Source organism: Aythya fuligula, chromosome 4 (genome assembly GCF_009819795.1).
Source record: "Aythya fuligula isolate bAytFul2 chromosome 4, bAytFul2.pri, whole genome shotgun sequence".
In the NCBI taxonomy this organism is placed as follows: domain Eukaryota; kingdom Metazoa; phylum Chordata; class Aves; order Anseriformes; family Anatidae; genus Aythya; species Aythya fuligula.
Window position 1 is genome coordinate 16529190 of NC_045562.1, and position 19322 is coordinate 16548511.

General features: G+C 34.5%; 1 protein-coding gene across 4 annotated transcripts in view; it reads right to left on the bottom strand.

The window, feature by feature from the left end:
• Positions 1–19322, bottom strand: part of SGCZ (sarcoglycan zeta) — a 451534-nt gene that overhangs the window by 63693 nt on the left and 368519 nt on the right. For all 4 annotated transcript variants that reach the window (XM_032186118.1, XM_032186120.1, XM_032186117.1 and 1 more), the window contains one exon: positions 13108–13195. In XM_032186118.1, coding sequence (XP_032042009.1) covers positions 13108–13195 — 88 coding nt within the window. The remainder of the gene's footprint in view (positions 1–13107; positions 13196–19322) is intronic.

Genomic DNA, 19322 nt, shown 5'->3' on the forward strand with positions numbered 1-19322 from the left:
TACTCCAAAGTGTATATGGAAATAGAATATTTATTAATTTTTCCTTCTCATGATGAATGAAACGTGAGAAGTATTAAATCTTAAGAGAATTCTCCAAATTTTCAGCATTATACTCAACCTTGGAATTTGTAGCTTTCTGTGATATACCTGGTTTTTATCACAATGGAAATCATTTACAAAACTGAACATATACCTTTCTGAAATGAAGACTTACTGGAGCAGTCCACACATTACGCTTTTGTACAAAATTACTGGGAAAGGTTCCATTGTATTAGCTGAATTAGCCTATAAGGTTACTGTTATGCTTGGATACTACAAGTTTTATGAAAATCCAAAGTTGCCTGCTAAATTTCTGGAGCATATTATTTACAGCATATTCCATGGAAAAGGAATGAGAGTTAAAAAAAAAAAAAAAAAAAAAAAAAAAGAGACAGAACAAAACATATTACGAGATACATTACTACATGCTGTACTAGTGAAGATCAAATTCAAATCAAATAGCATGAGCAAGCATAAGACAGTAAAGGGAGTATGAAACTTTCTCATTTTATAGATCAAACTCTGAGACAAAACAGGAATGCTGCATTTGTCCTTGGAAAATACAACATCTTGTAGATTATAAGGTTATTTGTTCCTCTCTAAAACTGTTTCTATTTCTAGTAATGTATTTTCTTTAGATAATTTTAGTCTGATTTTTCTATTGAAGATGCTATGATATAGAATTAAATTCAGATGTTCTATTGAAAATCACTTATTTTTAAGTCTCTACAATCTTGTTTTTCTCTTTTCTTAAAAATAGATCTGATGTTTGACCTCTTCATATCCCTTGAGACCTTATCTGCCAACCACATCCTCTAATATAATTGCTAATCATGCAAATTGGACTCAATGATCTTGAGGTCTCTTCCAACCTAGAAAATTCTGTGATTCTGTGAAATACCTTTGCCTGTTTTAGCATTCTGAGGTGAATTTCACTGGAATTTATATTGAATGAAGTGAAATATACTCATGTCACCTAAGGGTTCTTTACCTTTACTCTTCTTGATTTTTACCTTGTGACCTTTTTTTTTGGTCACTAACTCTTACGTATCCTGCTTTGTGAAAATTTAAGAAATATTTGAGTTTCATCTTACTTACTGGTACTATTCTCTTTAAGTATTAGACATACTCATCATACTTATTCTATTTTTTTTTTCTTTCTTATTTTTAGGTATTTTAAACATTTTTTGTAGTTTGTTAGCATAAATTAGAACCTAATTTTTAAATTTTATTTGTACACTTGATTTACACTTACTATACAGAGGTTATTTTTCAATATTTCTTTATTTCATTTTTTTCTTTGGATTTTATTAAAAGGATATATATATATATATATTTTTTTTTTCAGATGCTTTTACTACTTTTTCATGAACTTTAGACATAACCTGTTTTGACAAGGAAATAGTCTATGGTATCATTTACAATGCACTGAATTATAACTTTAAAAAGGTTTCTAAATGTAAATTAAATAGTAGAGACAAGAATGAAACAAGATCTGCAATTTGCAGACATCAGAACAAGTAGCATCCACTGTGGACTATAGTATAGGGTGATGAGGGCCCAGCCTAGCTCTCAGGATACACCCCAGTTTTTACAGTATCACTTTAGAAAATTACCTGTCTCCTTGCCTTTGGCAGTGGGACAAGGGCCAGGCACACTGTAGAAACAGGATAAAAGCAGATTTAGGCTTTTAGTTTCTGAAAGTGTTTGATTAAGGTTCTTGATAGAGCTCACTACTGACTTGTAGCACATGGTAGATGCAATCCACTGATGAAGACATCTACCTCACATTCCTATCCTGCTACACTTAAATTCTGTGCCTTCACCCGTGATTTGAATCACTCTTTGGTACTCCACCTTTCACATATACTACTTAGAAAGGCTATACGCTATATTCTTAGCTTTCTAAGACTGTCATAAGACTAAAATCTCATGACAATGGGATATGTTTATCATCATCAGAAACTCCAAAACGTTGAGGAATGTATACGTACAAAGGAATGTATAATTTTGAAGGAAGGAAATCTAACTCTAAAAGGAAATATAGATGGTTCTATGAACTTGGAGGTAAAACCTGCAGCATAACTGGACTTTTTTTTCATGGACTTCCTGGAAAGAAAAGCTTTGGTAATATGACAAGCCAAGTAGAATCACTCCACCACAGAGAAAAAACAGATGTGTTAAGTTAGCATCTGGGTTCATACATAAATTCTACAACAAACAAAACCAAAAACATACAGACACACACACAAGCAAACAACAACCCAGGAAAGACCAAATTAGAGACAGAGGATTGGCTGACTTCCCTTTGGTTCTTAAAAGACAGGTCATTGTCACAACCACCCTTCATCCTCTTCCCTAACAAAAAATCACTTTCTTGTTTCCAGAAGCAAAAGGGGTAGGAAGCTTTCAGTGACTGGCTGACCTGGACTGAGTCCAGGTGCCTTGGTAACCCGTGGGAGATAAGAGCAACAGAACAGTTTCTCCAAACAGACCATCTGTCCTAATCTTCACAAATGGAAACCCATGAAGTCTTGGGACTCTAAAGTTAGAATAACTTCTTTTAAGGGCAATGTAGTCCTTAATTTAATTTTATTTTTAAAAATGCTCACTCCATAGTATTTTGATGTGTAACCGATGTTCAAGAAGGGATAACTATTCCAGGTAATTAATTAATTTTAGATTTATAGAATGCTTTTCCTTACAGGAATAAATCTAGTAGAAATTTTAAAATATTCAGCCAATCACTCATTCAGTGCCATCTGTTCGTCATTCAGCTGCAACTGCAATATTTATCACCTTAAGAATAACCTAAGGAAAATGAAGATATTTTCAAAGATAGATTTATTATAAAAATTTAAAAAACAATATTAAATATATATTTGGAAGTCCTTTATGTGCCTGAGACATTACATCAAGATACCTCTGCCCATCTACAAATGGCACAATTAAAAATCTCTAGTACTGGCATAAGACATATTTTGAAATTCCATGATGTTCTGAATGGAAGTGAAATTATTAAAAGGCAATTAAATGCAATTATTAAAAGGCAAATAAACATAATTATCTTGATTAATAAGCACAACAAAACAGCCAGGATCTAGCAATGGACATTAACTGATATTTTCCACCCTGATATTTAATTTTCAGTGTTATACTTAAGTTGGTTTTGGAACTGGATATTTTTAGATATAAATAAATAAATAAAATATAATTATTAAAATATTTTATTTGTAAACTCAAAATGAAAACTGCATTAAAATCGTGATTTAAAAACACATGCTAGTTATAACACAATAGTGAATTTCAGTTTCTGATAGTCCAGAGATAGCTGAGAGAAAATTCTAGCAAATAAGTTGTTCTTTTTTCTTTTATACCAGGCATCTAATAAATATAAACTAGGACTTTATATCTCAGAGGTTTATGATTTTGTATGGACAAATTATTTTCATGAACGAACAAACCAGAAAGACCAGTCAAACATTTCCAAGCTTGACTATTTACTTGCATAAATCTCTTTCAAATATAGAAATTTAGCCTATTTTCCCATAGCTGACTCAGTAAGACAATTGCTAAAAATCAGACTTTTTAAAGATAGCTGAATAAAGAATCCAAGTCTTGAAGGAAATTAATTCTCACCCACATTTTTGATAAAACTCTTTGCTATTACCTCAACATCTTTAACAAGACCAGCATGCTATTTACTTTCTTCTTTGTTTTCTATAGCACTGAAGTAAAGGAGAGCATCAAGAAGATCTCACTATTCTCTTTTTTAAAAATCATTTTTCCGGTTAAGTTTAAAACAGCTTCACTTTTATTTGTCTGTCTTTTGTCCTTCATCTAAGTCACTCATAGTAGAATAATAGAATCTTGCCAATATTAATGACCTGTCTGAACATTGGGGGTTGGGGGAAAAAAAAAAAAAAAAAAAAAAAGTAATAATAAAATCTTAATGTCTTGTCAGGGACTTGTTAAAGGGCCAGATGCTGTAGGTAATTTAATAATGCTTAGCACACAGCAGCAGTCTTGTGAATGTCATGACACATGAACAGCACATGCTTTTGCAGTTAAATGAAGCTTTTGCAGTTAATAAAACTAAGGACAAAGAATTAGTCCTTATATTTGAAGATGTATGTTGTATTCTTCAAAACCTGCTTAGATATCTCCAAATAATGTCTATTTCTTTGACTTTTGGGATTTCTCTCCTACAAAAGGAAATCACTGTTCCCTGCTTTGAACATTTGGGCTGTAGATATGCTGTCTATATTGGCCAACAGTGCATAGATAACAACAGTAAGACAGATGGCAATGGATTAATATTTAAACGGTAGCACTTCTGTACCACCATGCAAACCATTAATGACCTTTTCCCTCAAAGACTCTACCTCTACAATTAAACCAAACCCCTGCTTTGAGTTGCCTATCCTCTGGTATCATACATAAAAATTCTATTTTTTTCTTTTTTATTTTTTGTTCTTTTTAATACTGAGGATTAGATATTTGAGAACTAAGACAAAATATAATTTTCCCTAATTGTCAGTGTAATTGTCAGTGCCAAATATCTGGAAACAGTGGAAGTATTCAGACTTGGATTTAAAATATAATCAGGTAAAAAATGTCATGGTTTTGTCTGGGATAAAGATAATTTTCTTCACAGAGGCTCACATAATGCTGTGTTTTGGATTTTTGATGAAAAAAGTGATGATAACGCACCAATATTTTAGTTGTTGCAGAGCAGTGCTTACATGGAGCCAAGGACTTTTGAGCTTCTTGTGCTGCCCTGCCAGTGAAGCTGGGAGAGGACACAGCCAGGACAGACTCTCCAAAGATATTCCATGCCATACGGCATCATGCTCAGCAACAACAGCTTGGCTAAAGAGGAAGAGGATGTTTGGAGTGATGGCGTTTGTCTTCCCAAGAAACCATTACGTGTGATGAGCCCTGCTGTCCTGGAAGTGGATGAACCCCTGCCTGCTGATGGGAAGCAGTGAATGGATTCTTTGTCTTGCTTTGCTTGTGTGCAGTTTTTGCTTTCCCTACTGAACCGTCCTTATCTCAATCCATGAGAAAGGCATTTTTACCTTTCTGATTCTCTCCCCCTTCCATCTGGGGAGAGTGAACGACAACAAATAAAAGCCTATACAGAGGACTGATGCAGCATCGCTGAAGCATCGCTGAAGTAACTGTTGATAATTGAAATCCACGTCAGCTTATCTCCAGTCTCACTACAGATGCCCCAGAGTCAAAGCAAGCCTTAGAGTTAAGTCTGGGATGAAATATGAAGGGCTCACACCTAGAGCACTGGACAGCCTTCATGCTCTTGCTTCCCCTCTAGCACCACTGTCAGAAAATCACTGACTAACTGTTCCCTTTCATCCTTTTCCTACCATCTCTCAAGTGACAGTGGGTGCAGAAGATCAACTGTTGCCCTCTGATGAGGAAAGAAAGAGGCCCATGACTGCTAGTTTTGTAGAGGTGAGCCTGCAGGAAAGCTGCGTGCAGACAGCCCCCTGCGTACCCAGCATTGATCATCAGCTGCTGGGACCTTAAGTTTTCCATCAAGATTTATAGTAAAGAGATATGAGAAACTGAAACAGCTGCAGAAGAAAAAAAGGAATGCAACCAGCCCAGGAGCTGCATACAACTGAAGGCTTTCTGAAGCCCAAACTTTAGGAACTTATCTCAACTTTGGGAAGGCATCTTTTCCTCCATGTGCTTGACCTTTTCATATCAAATTTAGATTACTGAAAGAAAAATACATTGCAAAACAGCTATTTGACCTCAAACTTCCAAACACAGATGATGAATAAACTTAGAAAAAGAGAGAGGAAATAACCTGCATTTATTTTGTCTATGCTACAAATATTATATAGAGAAGTATCAGACTAGTGTAAAAGTACAATGCATGGTTTTCTTTTTCTTTTTTTTTTTTTGTTGTTTTTGTTTGTTTGTCAGTTACAGGTAGCAAAAGATGTTCTACACATTTGATCAATACAGCTTCAGATACAAACTAACACAAGTGGTACCTTGTATCCTGGGAAGAAATAGACTTGCTGAGATCAGAGGGAAAGCAAAAGAATGGTCTAGCAGTTCATGTCGATAGAGGGTTTGAAGGGTAAACCTTGAGACTCGGGTCTGGGAGATAAGAGAATAGGGGGGAGTTTTTTGAGATAACTGCTGACTATTGTACAAGACATGACTTTCTGACATCTGGCCCAGAGACTACTAAATAAGGAGGGGGGGGGGGGGGGGTTGGAAGCTGAAGAACGACAGAAGGACAAAGCCTGGGAGGAAGACTACGAGCCTTCAGTAGGAGCAACCCCCAGAGGGAATGCCGGAGACTGATACAGATGCATCCGTGGGATGGTTTGGGTGCCGGAAACTAATTATAAGAACCCTGCCTTTTCCAAAAGTGATGATGAATATGTATTAGCCTAGGAGCATAAAAACCAGCCACCTGATGTAACTAGTATGCATCTTGGTGGAGCAGAGACTCATGGTGCACCCAGCACTGTTTGCTTACCTCTATTCCTTTAATAAACTGTAAACTTTGATTGTAACCCTATTTGGGACTCAGTCATTTATAACATAGTTATTTTTTAGACTTGAAGATGATTTTGTAGAATCTGCTAGTTAAACAAAAAAAGGAAAAAAAAAGTCAAAGCGAGAGATCTTACATTGATAGAGTAGACCTTCTTTGCTATAGCTATTTTGAACCAATAATGAACATACGCTTTCAACCCTGAAATAGCCAAGCAGAAATTGCACAGAATTTAATTATTGTCTTACTACTGCTTGCATTTGCATTCATAGGGAAACTTTGAACTGACATATCAACTGACACTGTATGGTCTTGTATTTCAGGAAGGATCTTTTAAGTTAAATAATGGCCATACCTACCAGAAAAGGATTACTATTTGGTCCCAATGAGTGACAGAGAAATAGCTTACTGTTTTTTTGATAGCATGGTTTTCAACAGGCGATTCATAAGGGAGATGTAAAATAAATTTCAAGCCATAGGGTTTTCAAGTATTATACAGCAAGATAGTGTTTTGTCTGCACATGTCATATAGCAAAAGAAACCCAATGACATAGAAGATATTACTTAGAAATTGAAAACTTACTTAAATGACTAAAAGAATCATAAAATAACATGTAAAATACCTCATTTTCAAAGAGATCTTGTTGCTCAGGCATGAAGTAGACTACAAATAGCTGATTCTATTGTGTATTTAGTATTTTTCTGACTTAATTATTTAATGTATGTATTAAAAAGCATTATTTTTCCAAAGAGTTAATGCAAGGTCTAGTCACAAAAGCTTAAGTTCACCACTGCTGAATGTCAAATTTACGTGAGTAGATTAATGCAGAGAATGATGTAACTAACTTAAAACTGAATAGAAATAAAAACTTTAAAAAAGAGTTTTTTTTTTTTTTTTTTTTTTTTTTTTTTTTTTTTTTTTTACTATCCCATTAACTATTACTGCCTTTTGAAGCCAAATCAAAACAAACAAGTCAAGAGGCTTCATATTATTGCAGGATGACTTAAACAGATAAATGCAGAATATGGATGAATTTCAAGTAAATAACATGTTAATTTTTAAAATGCTACTTTGGCAAACCAATCAAAGTGCTGGCAAAGAGGCTGAAGTTTTTACCAGTTTTCAGAGCTTCTTATTTTCCTAATATCACACTTCAAGATAATTAATCAATGCGAGTATATTTTTATAATAGCTTAGCCAAAGTCATTAAGAGTATATCTGAACATATTTTATGTGAGCTACTATTGCAAAACTTGTTATAGCCCAGATGGCTTCTAATAAGACTTTTCCAGGGATTAGATAGACAGAAACAGAGACAACGTCACATTGCCCTGTAAATTATGAGAAGGGATGAGAGTTGGATTCCAGCTGGATATTTCCCCTGTTATGAGCATCATGACTCAGTTTTTGACTAGCTCCTGGCTCTTCTCACATGCTGTGCCAGGAGGAGACTTAAGGCCATATGGCCTCTCAGGCAATGCTTTTCCTGCCTTCTGCGGTAATTCCCTCAGCTGAAAGAGGTCCTTTAACTCTGCAGTAAGTATAAGGTAGCTAACTTGTATTTAAAAAAAAGCACGAATTGTATCACATTTACCTTATCTGAAAAGATCTAACAATAGTAGATGAGTTATATTTTCTCCTCCTGAAAATTCCTATACTTAGAAAGTATAGGAATATAAATACTATACATTCTATAGCATTCTATAGCTCTTTGTTAAGAAACACTATACTTTAGAACTTATATATTTAAAGTTAATAATATTATACTGTGTAAATTATCTAAATATTCTCTGAATCTACAGGTAAAACAAGGGAAAACACTAGACAGTAACTTTCAACAGAAAATTCAATTTACAGTGCAAAAATAACTGAACTATTATTAGCAGTGCACATAATTTAGTGCATGAATTACGAATTTTGTGTTCTTTTTTTTTTTTTTTGGACTAGAAAAGGAAGAGAGAATAAAATTAAAAGTTAAAAACCTTTTCAACTACAAAGAGAAGAGCCTGAGTAATGATACAATGTCCAAAATGAAGACTTTAAACTATTACATATTCAGTCTGAAGTTCAGTATCAAATACTCTTGTTTGTACATCACTGCAAAAGGTTGGCTACAAACCCGATTTCCGCCTTTTAAAATAGTTTTAAAGACCAAATTTTTTTTTCCAGTCTATATTAGTTAAGGAATATAAATTAAGAGAATCCTGAGAAATGGGTAACTCATTTTGCCATTTTTTTTTTTTGTAATACATCTTAATACATAATCCTACTGCACCACAGTTGTTACCAGAACATTTATTTTAATGTGAAAATGTTACTAGTGGAAAGTTTAAGGTATTTTAGATTTCTGAACATTCACTTTTGTTTTAGGACTATAGGTAGGCAAACTTCCCTTTAAGGGAAAGGAGAAAGACTTGATTTTACATGTTTTTCACAAATTCTGATCCCTATTTGCCCAGTTAAGATGTAGATGCAGCTAATGAGAGGTTGAAAAACATCACTCCTTCTCTCCCCAGCACTCTACCATCACCGATATAAAAACAACAACATAGATAAGAAAGAGAGCAGTTGAGACCTTTTATTTCAATTTTGTGCTGTGAAAAAGGGTGTATGTGTAGAACCATTCTGAGTCTACTTTGTTGTTGCAATGCTTAGTTGGGGAGACCTTGTATTTGAGGCTCCCAACTATGCAAGCAAGATTAAAAAATAAAGAAGCAGTATTACCCTTCCACTGTTGCTTAAGCACATTATTACTTCAATTGCCTTAATAGACACTTAGTTCAAGTTCATGATAAACTTAAGTAAAGGTCTGACAATATACACCTAAGATTTAGAACCAATTGTGCACATGCATTATTATAGTCAGACAACCTCTGCCACAGGCTATTCTAAAAACAAGATACTTGAGACGTTTTCTCGTTTCAGATCTTTTTTGATGACAAGAGACAACTACCATCAAATGGATTGAGGTGTTTGCAAAGTGACCATCACAGGCAATACTCAGATAGCGAGTTATTTCAAATACTTTGAAACTGAAGGGGTAGTGGGATGTGCTACCTGGTAAGAAATAGGTAAGATAAGGGCACATGTGATTTGGCCTTTAGATAAAGATGATGAAAGGGACTATTTCCACACCCAAGAGGTTGCACACCCGTTGTTTTCAATGCCCAATAATTTCTCCCCAATATGCCATGTACTCTTGGTGGAACAAAGCAAGCAAGCAAGGCCATTTTAAAGAAAAAGAAATCTTGAATACACAACACAAATTCTGTGATAAATGGATGGAAAGCGTCATCAACTTTGACAATTTTTTTGAAAAGATTTATCTTTTAGTACTGTTAATGATCATTACCTCAGCTGGTTATTGAAAATTATACGTCCACCTGTTATTTTGAAAAAATAACTTAAAAAGTGTGATATAACATTCATTGGTAATCAAATATTTTTCACAAGTTGTGTGGATGTAGAAATCTCAATAAGTAGAGCTACTGGATCAGGAGCTTTCTAAAACTGACTTGCACATCTCTGAAGCTCATGAGAGTTATGATTCTGTCTTAAAGAGGCCACAGCTTAGCAAAAACGATGAGCGCCTTGATCTGTTCATCATACTCCAAAAAGGTTTCAGATATCCCCAGGGATCTTTATGAATAGAAAACAGTAAAGCATGGTACAGTAGAAACGCATGTCAGAAGAAATTATTGCAGAAAAAGAAAAGTTTACCAAAAAAAAGAAAAAAGTTGACAGAATAATAATCAAATCCGAAGATGAAGCTAGAATGAGTACACATGTAAGCTTCAAATGTCCCCTTTCAGCCATATTTAATTTTGATCCACTTTAGCACTTGTCAACCTTCTGTCCTTCATTGAAAGACAGGAAGAAGATTTGTGCAGACATTATGGAGATAACAGGTTTCTGGTTTGATGTGAATGACTATTTTGCATTTCCAAGACAGGCAGAAAATAAGTAAATGTTTTTTCATATTGCTTTAAACTATGCAAACATTGATTGAACAGAGTGAAAAGGTTGTGTCAAGGTAACCTAGTAGAATGCATAATGCAGAGGGTTTTCCTAAACAAAGGTTGGGAGGTCTGATTATTTCTCCTTATCTTAGATACACAGATCAATGAATGATCGTCTTTAAATCTTTATTCTGGAGATATCCTTTCTGTCTGTACTACATCTGGTCTGTTGGTATTCAATGGCATGTCTAAAAATTGTCCTTTCAGAATGATCCTACCATGCATATAAATTTGCACTCTTTCTTGTAATTTTCATTACTCCAACTTTTTAAAAGAAATTAACACAGCAGCATTTCAAAGTTGCTTACTAGATCATCTTTTTTGTTGTTGTTGTTATTGGTTTGTTTGATAGCACTGAAATATTTCTCTCTGCTGCTTCCTCTGTTGTTTATTTTCACCCCTTTCACACAAAGAGCTGATTCAACATGCAGCATCAGTACAAAGAGCAGTTCTGAAGAAGGCAGGGACTTCCCAGAACATTTTAACATATTTTCTGATGTCAGCAAACCTGTTACAGACAAGCTCCCTTGCCTTCTCTCAGCATATGCTTTTACCTATACAAAAAAAATCAAGGTTTTGTCTATCTCTAGTCTTCTTACACAACAAATGTTTTTGGAAGGGAATGTAAGAACAAAACATTTTGAATTTTATCTGCCTATAAATTTCTTTGATTTCCAATAGTAGAATGTTCAAGCTTTCACTGATTGTACTCTGAGTGCCTAGATTAAGAAATATTAAATTATAAGTATCAACATAAGATATATTTGAATATGCATTCAATATTCCATGAAGAACTGACATAAAAGAAATCAGTGTGTATATATATAAGGCCATATAGGCATTATGAAAAAAATAGGAAGATAAGAAAGAACATAAATACAATATTACAATTTATCGAACTCCTGCTCTGCAGACACTGTACCAGCTACAAACTCACTAAGAAGCTTACAGGTATTCATTCTAATAAGTGTAACATATGAACACATTTCCTTCAGGCCTTTGTGTGTTTTTTTTTTTAATATTAACCTCTAGTACAACATCATAAGTAGGCCAGTCTGGGTACACTCATGTTTTCAATGTTAGATTTACTTAGCAAGAATGGTACCAGCCGTAAGAGTATCTTTTATATTTCAGCCAATGTGAATGTCTACCATAGACAACTCACCTTTTTAACAATTAGCAGCTGAATTGGAAGGTTTTAATATTACAGCTACTAGATGAAACAGAACTGTGTTCCATAAACACACAAGCAAGAGCAATATGGCTGGAACAGGTGTTTGCTTAATCTTCCTCATCTGTATCTGCTAGCAATTCTGGTTACCTTTGCACACTCATTTGATGTGCTCATTCAGGAAAATCAGTGCAGATGGTGTGTCACTCTTTGTGCAGTTGCCAAAGATTTTTTTACAACTTGAAGCCACAGTCTCCAGCCAGTATGAAATCTCAGTGTCAATACAACTACAGTTTAATTTAAAACTATTTTGTCAGTATATCCTTAGCACATTAGGAAAAAGTGTGGATAAACAGAGTTTAACCCAGAAGTAATGTGAAAAGAAAAGATGTGGAGTCTAAGGGATTGTCTTCTGAAATTTGTTCATATGTGTTTATATATATTTCACCCCATTCCCAGTCAAAATGCATTATTTTCTATCAAATCTAGAACATTATTTTGTACCATTTTTTTCAGGCAGTGTTCTTGAAAAGCAACAAACATCTTCATTACTATTATAGTAGCCAAAATATAAACAAAATATTACTTCATCAGTAATACATATTCACTAACACAGTAAATATGATTTGTGATAAAAAATGCTTATGATGTGTTAGAAGTAATAAACAATGAGAACAAATACACGAGAAGAAGAATCAAGGCAAAGAGTCTACAGGTAAAGAGATAGGTATTTTTTTTCTCTACTTCATTTGGAATGTTGATTTGGTAATATTTTGCAAAATATCAGACACCTTTTATTGAATGACAGGCAGTACAATCAATTTCTATTTAAAGTTTGTGGTGACTACAGAAGTGTTTGAGTTTATTTGTTTTTTTCATTCTGTTAGCTCCAACTGATTTTTAATATATGCTGATCTAAATATATTACAAGAGTAATGGGGAAAGACCAATTCCCACTGAAATAATGGAAGACTGACAGAAATTGTAAGAAAATGATGGTTATTTTCCCCTGAAATTATTGTTGAAACAGGTTTTGCAGATTATTTTGTTTTGTTTTGTTACAGCTGTCTCAAAAGTAATCTTTTTTTTTTTTTTTTTTTTTTTTTTTTTTCCCATTAAGCTATGTTTTAACTACTTGGGGCCATTCCTATTTTCTCTGCCTCCAGCTACTGCTGAATTATGCTTTTATGATCCTGTCTTGGATCCTGTGTGTCTTTGCTTTTTTGGAGTACAGTGACAAGAATTTTTCTGACTTTTCAGTGTTTTATTTTCTATATTAATTATACTATTCATAAACCTAAACTGATACACATAACAGTCAATAAAGAACACTCACCTACTGTCAGTTGTCCAGTTAACTGTCCCATGTGATTTCTCGCATTCACTGTTACATTTCTGTCAGACTGTAAGACCAGTGGGCTATCCTGGGAAACATGTATAAGACAATAAATGAGAGAAAAAAATGAGGTAGAATTATGTTAGAGCTAAATATAAACATGCATGATGAGAGGGGAGTTGTATCAAATGTAATAGCTTTTTTATAATTGTGTAAAGTACTTTTTAAATCAAAATTTTGTATAAAAGAATAACAAAAACACTATTTTTAAGCCTAAATCTTTAGTGCATAGAATCGTTACTTTAGAAATCAGATCTGAATTTAATTTATGTAAACTAGACTTTATTTCCTGAGGCTATTACAAAGTTAAAAATTCAAAAAAACCTAACACAAATCTGTGTCATTATTCTATTCTATATATTGATTATGGATACTTTTCTAACAACCTAATCAATGCTACTCTACATAATTCTATTAATCTGTACAACCTGTATTATTTGGATTGCTTTTGCTAAAACTTTTCTGAATACGCCATGAATCTCTGTAAAGGTAATAAAGGTACCAATATCCTTAAAAAGCAAAGGAGAGCACTAGATAAGGAGGTCATAATAACACACCCTTTGTTTTCTTCTTCTTCTTTTTTTTTTTTTTTTGTTTTTTTTTTTTTTGAAGGTGACTGTGCTTTCTAAAATTTTTTTTGAGACAACTTATTTTTTTCTAGTTTTCACTTACACCTGTTTACGTGGACATAGTGCTATACTAAAAATTCTTCAATCCTGGTTTGCAGTAGTTTTTTTTCAGCTCAGTTATATTCCAGAATGGGGGGGGGGGGGGGACGACACTGCAACAACTTCTCCACATACCACAAAACCTGCAGGAAAGGCTATCAAGAAACCAATGTAAGAAAAGTTTATCCAACAGCAGTAAGACATCTAACAGAAACTGTTACGGTTTAAGCCTTAGCTAGAAATGACTAGAAGTTAGGAAAATATTTTTGAGGATTACTATATAATCCTTCTGTTCTTAAATTCTTCTTTGGCTATCTATTGTTGGTCATCCCTGGATTGAACATATTAGGTTAGATGGACTTCTTTTGTGAGTGTGTACTTGACAAAGCAGTTCTTCCTGTTCATTAAAGGTTTTTAAGAAGAGGGAGAAAGGAGTTAAGGAGCCATATAAAAAGATTTATTTTTAACTGGGTGATGCATTAGGTTTGCACTTAAAACTTCTACTCATGTAATCCTTTCTTTTGAATCTAGGGATTTGCTCTGCAAGGAACACTCTTCCCAGATGTTTTCACAATGATGATTACCCTTAAATAGTACTCATTTCCCTGGAAAGTCTGAAATTTTTCTGAGCTAATTTCTAAGAGTTCAGGTGTGCTTCATCTCTCACTGGACCCCATGACCGCTCTTCGTGTCCTAATTAGCTCTGCATCATGGAATCTGGCAGATGAACATCCCTACTTGACTTGTCCATCTTTCTAGATAAAGAGCTGTAATTATCAGTGAGATACTGTGTTCAGTGTGACTGGTTTGAGCTAAGCATGTGATGCAATCAAGGGAGCTTTTGGCAACAAAAGCAGCTGCTTAGGACCTTTTTCTCAACACTTGATTTGATTTCCACTTTCTGTGTGGTCCTTTGAAGATCATTAGTCCAAACAACTGCTGCTCTGGGAAAGTCAGCTGTCCCTGACAGAAAGCTGCATGCCCAAAATATATTTTTATGGAGCCCTTTTCACTTTTCACTCTTCAGTACTTGAAGAAGATGCTTCTCAGAATAATCTCACCTTGAGTGAGGTACTCCCAAACATATTTTTGCTTTCTCAGCTAAGGGTTTAGTAAAATACACTTCCAAACCATACTCTCTGTGACTTAAAATCTTTCCTTTCACCTTTGGAAAATACTTAACATGATTCTTAGGCTGCCTCTCAGGTTTCTTGTGCTCAGGTTCTAATTTTAAAGACCTCGGGTATCAAATTCTCAAGGACAGGATAATGAAAAATTAGGTGAATCAAGCATTCTTTCTTCTCCTTTCCTTGTCTTATTAAAAAAAAAAAAATCCGAATGAAGAAGTCAAGAATTTATATTTCTTATTTCCTGGATGAAAAATATATATCTGCAAGATTAAATTCTGGACCAAATAAAACTATTATCAAAACTCCTATCAACTGAAGCAGTCCAGCATTTTATCTAAAGCATTTACCTGCACATCTGTTTTCACATGAAAAGCCTAGAGATGAAAATGTTCAATGTATTCAGAGGTAGTCTACTCAGAGGAGTTAGCAACTTGGCGAAGACATAGCTAAAATCAGTGGAATTACAGATCTGCAAGATGACTATAAAGTGACATGAGTGTCAGCTATATGAATGCAATTTAACAGATATCTATGGCATAAAAATGTTGGATAATTGTAGCTCTGGGTCACTAGATCTGGCATTCTTTTGATGTGAACTTTAGCTTGAAGTGTAATGGACTTGATAATCCACAAAATACTTTACATTCAGATATTAGTATGACGTTAGAAGTTTGTCATCACACTTTTTTTTTTCCTATAAATTGGAAATTTAAACCAATGTTTTGATGAATATATAAACACACGAGGGAAAAAAAGAAAAAAAAAGGAATAATTAAACTTCTCAAATACTGTGGGTAAAGATTTGTTCTGAAGATAGACAAGCCTAGGAATATGCTTGGTTACTTTCTTTATATAATTTCCTAGGCTGATAAAGTATAAAAAACATATCAGTATGATGATTTCACATATTTACTTAATGAAAAAAGCTCTATATAACACCCAACAACAACATCAACAAAAAAACCACACCTCAACACATAACAATAGGGCAAATACCTATTACTTCCATTGCTGGCCATTATACAGCTGTATATAATATCTTTGCTTATAGAGGTGATCCTAGAGAACATATCATCTTACGTGCAACAAAATGAGTTCCATTAATTTATTGAGCTCAGTGTTATGAATATTTGGAACAGACTTATGCTATATGTTTATAAATATACCTGTATGCATACACTGTAAAAGTTGTGAGCAACTTGAAGGAATATCCTTGAAGAAGTTCTTCTTCACCTAATATTATTTCCTGATGCTAAGTTAATAAGAATGCAAAAGAAAACTAAAAACAGGTCTCTGTTGCCCAACTACATGGTGTCTTATGTACGTTGCAAAGCCAATGAAAATCTTCAAGTGGAACAAGTCATACTGTCCGCAAGATGATTTTGTAAGTATTCCTCATGCATACCAATGGCCAGGGCATGGGGTTATTCCACCATAGGTGCAGCACTTTTTGCCAACTTCATGAGGTTCCTCTCTGTCCATCTCTAACCTGTACAGGTCTCTTGGAATGGCAGCACAGCCTTCTGGTGTAACAGTCAGTCCTACCAGTTTTCTATCATCAGCAAACTTGCTGAGGGTACACTCTAAATGTTCATCCAGGTCACTGACGAACAAGACTTGACCCAGTACCAACTTCTAGGGAACACCACTAGCTACAGACTCCAATTAGACTGTGCTATTGATCACAACCCTCTGAGTTCAGCCAGCTCTCATCTACCTCACTCTCTGCTCATCCAACCCACACTTCTTGAGCTCTATGAGGATGTTATGGGATACAGTGTCATAAGCCTTGGTTGAAATCAAGGTAGACAACATCCACTGATCTTCCCCTCATCTACCCAACCTGTTATAGCCCAGGTTAACAGACTGGTTAAGGATGATTTCCCTTTGGTGAAACCATGCCTACTGCTCCTTATCACCTTCTTTTACTCCACATGCTTAGAGATGACATCCAGGATGAGCTACATGGAGGACTGCAGCTCAGGGATAAAAAGCAAGATGGCTGCCATGGAGCAAGTAGTCTCGAGTCTTCAGACGTGCCTTCCAACTGAAACTATTCTATTTGAATTAGAAGTTACTGCAAGAGTTTAGAAGGAGAATATGAAAGACATGGTGTCAGTCAAGAAGAAACCAGAGAATAAAAAACTCCAGGGAGTAAGAAAACAGACAGATAAGGCTAGGAAACCCAGAGCCAAACTTGCTAACGCTAACTTAATCATTAGCATTAAACAAACATGAAGGAACTTCAATAGGTAGGTTTTGAAAAGACCAAACCTACAAATGGCAACAATTTCTGAGATCTTGAATACTTAAAATCAATTATTTCCAAGAATACTCCCAACATTCTTATTTACTGATATTCAACATTTCCAAAAAAAATCTCAAGAATATTCTTAGCTATTTTTCCAAAGTGTCAGGAGAGTAAGGTACTAAAAAGATTGGTACCTCAAACAGGTGAAAGTAAATAAGATATTTTCCAACTAATTCCTGGACAATTACAAGATGAGCAGAATTTATATAGGTTTGACCCAATTCAATTAGATACCTTAGATATTTTATGGATTTTCTGTATTCTTGCATTCCCAAAATAAAATTCTAAATTTAAATGTATGGTCTTCATTCATGCCTTTTTGTCTTTTCTGATCTGGGAGTCACAATTTAATCCCTAATTATGCTCAGAAATGAAAAAGTGATTGCAAAATCATAATTAACCTTTGGATTTGTGCTCTAAGGAAACACTCCAGGTATGGCTAAATTTTATTGAATATTAGTTTTGCTTTGTTTTGTTTTGTTTTTAACTCTGATTGTGCAGATTTTGGGGGAGAGGAGGGTGTTGGAAAAGTACTCAAGGCAACTATTTACTTCATTCTCCTATGGCAAGTCTGAATGATATATAATAGTCATCAATGAAATAAGAGAAAATAAATGGTCAGATGTTTTTTTTTTTTTTTTTTTTTTTTTAATGCACTAGTAAAATGAGTACTAGATTGTAGATTTTATATCAAAAACTATTTCATAATTGTTCATATTTCATAATTGTTCCCTCAAATGTTGATGTAGTATTTTCAGTGAGATACAAATTCTATCTAGTTTTCCAAATCAAAGAAGGACAAAGACCTCACTTGACTCACCAAAGAAATGTAAAGCTATGGATGGCATGTAAACAAAACACAAGCAAATAGTTTGGGAAAAAATAAAACACAGCCTAGTTGATACCAAAGGAAATATCACATGTTTAGGTATTGACAATGATCAAGAAACATACTTTCTAGTTAATTTTTGTTCATCAAAGGATATTACTTTAGTTCCTGATCTCTGCCCTGTTTCCATGTCAGCTTTCTTAATATTCTAAAGGCAGTTGTCACCTCAAAAGATCTAATTTTTCTGCCTTTGGTCAGCCTTTAGGTTCAGATACTCAAGTTGAATATGCAAGATGGGCAACTTTCCATGACATATTAAGTTAAACACAACCAAAACCTTACAGAACCTCAGTATCTTACAAAAGAGAAAGATTCCTTACCTTTAAGTCAGTTCCTTCTTAAAACTGCCTTACACGTAGAATGATATGATGGTTTGTGTTGCAAAGGACTCTTAAGGATTATCTAGTTCCAACCCCACTGTCTAGTTCCAACTCCACTGGAAGGGATGCCGGCCACTAGGTCAGGGTGCCCAATGCCATCCAAGCTGACCTTGAACACTTTAAGGGATGGGGCATCCACAGTTTCTCTGGTCAACCTGTTCCAGAGAAAACCTGTTCTAGATCATCTTCTCCAGTTTCTCCCCTTCTTGTTACTTTTCTGAAGTGGAATAACCAAAGGTTTCTGCTCAGTTTGATTTCAGTCTCAAGTTTTTCTTCTGATATTTTCAATTCCTTAAAATTCTAACAAAGTCTGCAAAACTGCAACACTATGGCAATGCTTTTGCTACTCTGCTTCCCTATCAATTTTACCACACATTCCTACCAAAAATCAAAAGTGCTCATTGGGTTTCTGACCTGTTCTTGGTCCAGCTTCATGATGATGAAAACCTGATAGGTATAGTAATAGAATGAGAATCATATGCAGCACTCCGGAGAGCTGCATGCACTGGTAAAGATGCACAGCAATCATTGCTATAACCTCCAGACAGAAATAACCTCCCTGTTTTACTTCCTCATATAATGCACCATGAAATTTTTATTATGGCAGAACTCAGTCATGCATAGAAAAACTTAGTGGTAAAGCAGAAGCAGATATTCAAATAGCAGATAAAAGATGCAACTTTTCTCGAATTGCCTGAATCATCAAACAAAATTTTGAATGGAATTTAAGTACAAATGTCCCAAAAACGAAACAAGACAAGCTTTCTCCAAGTACAT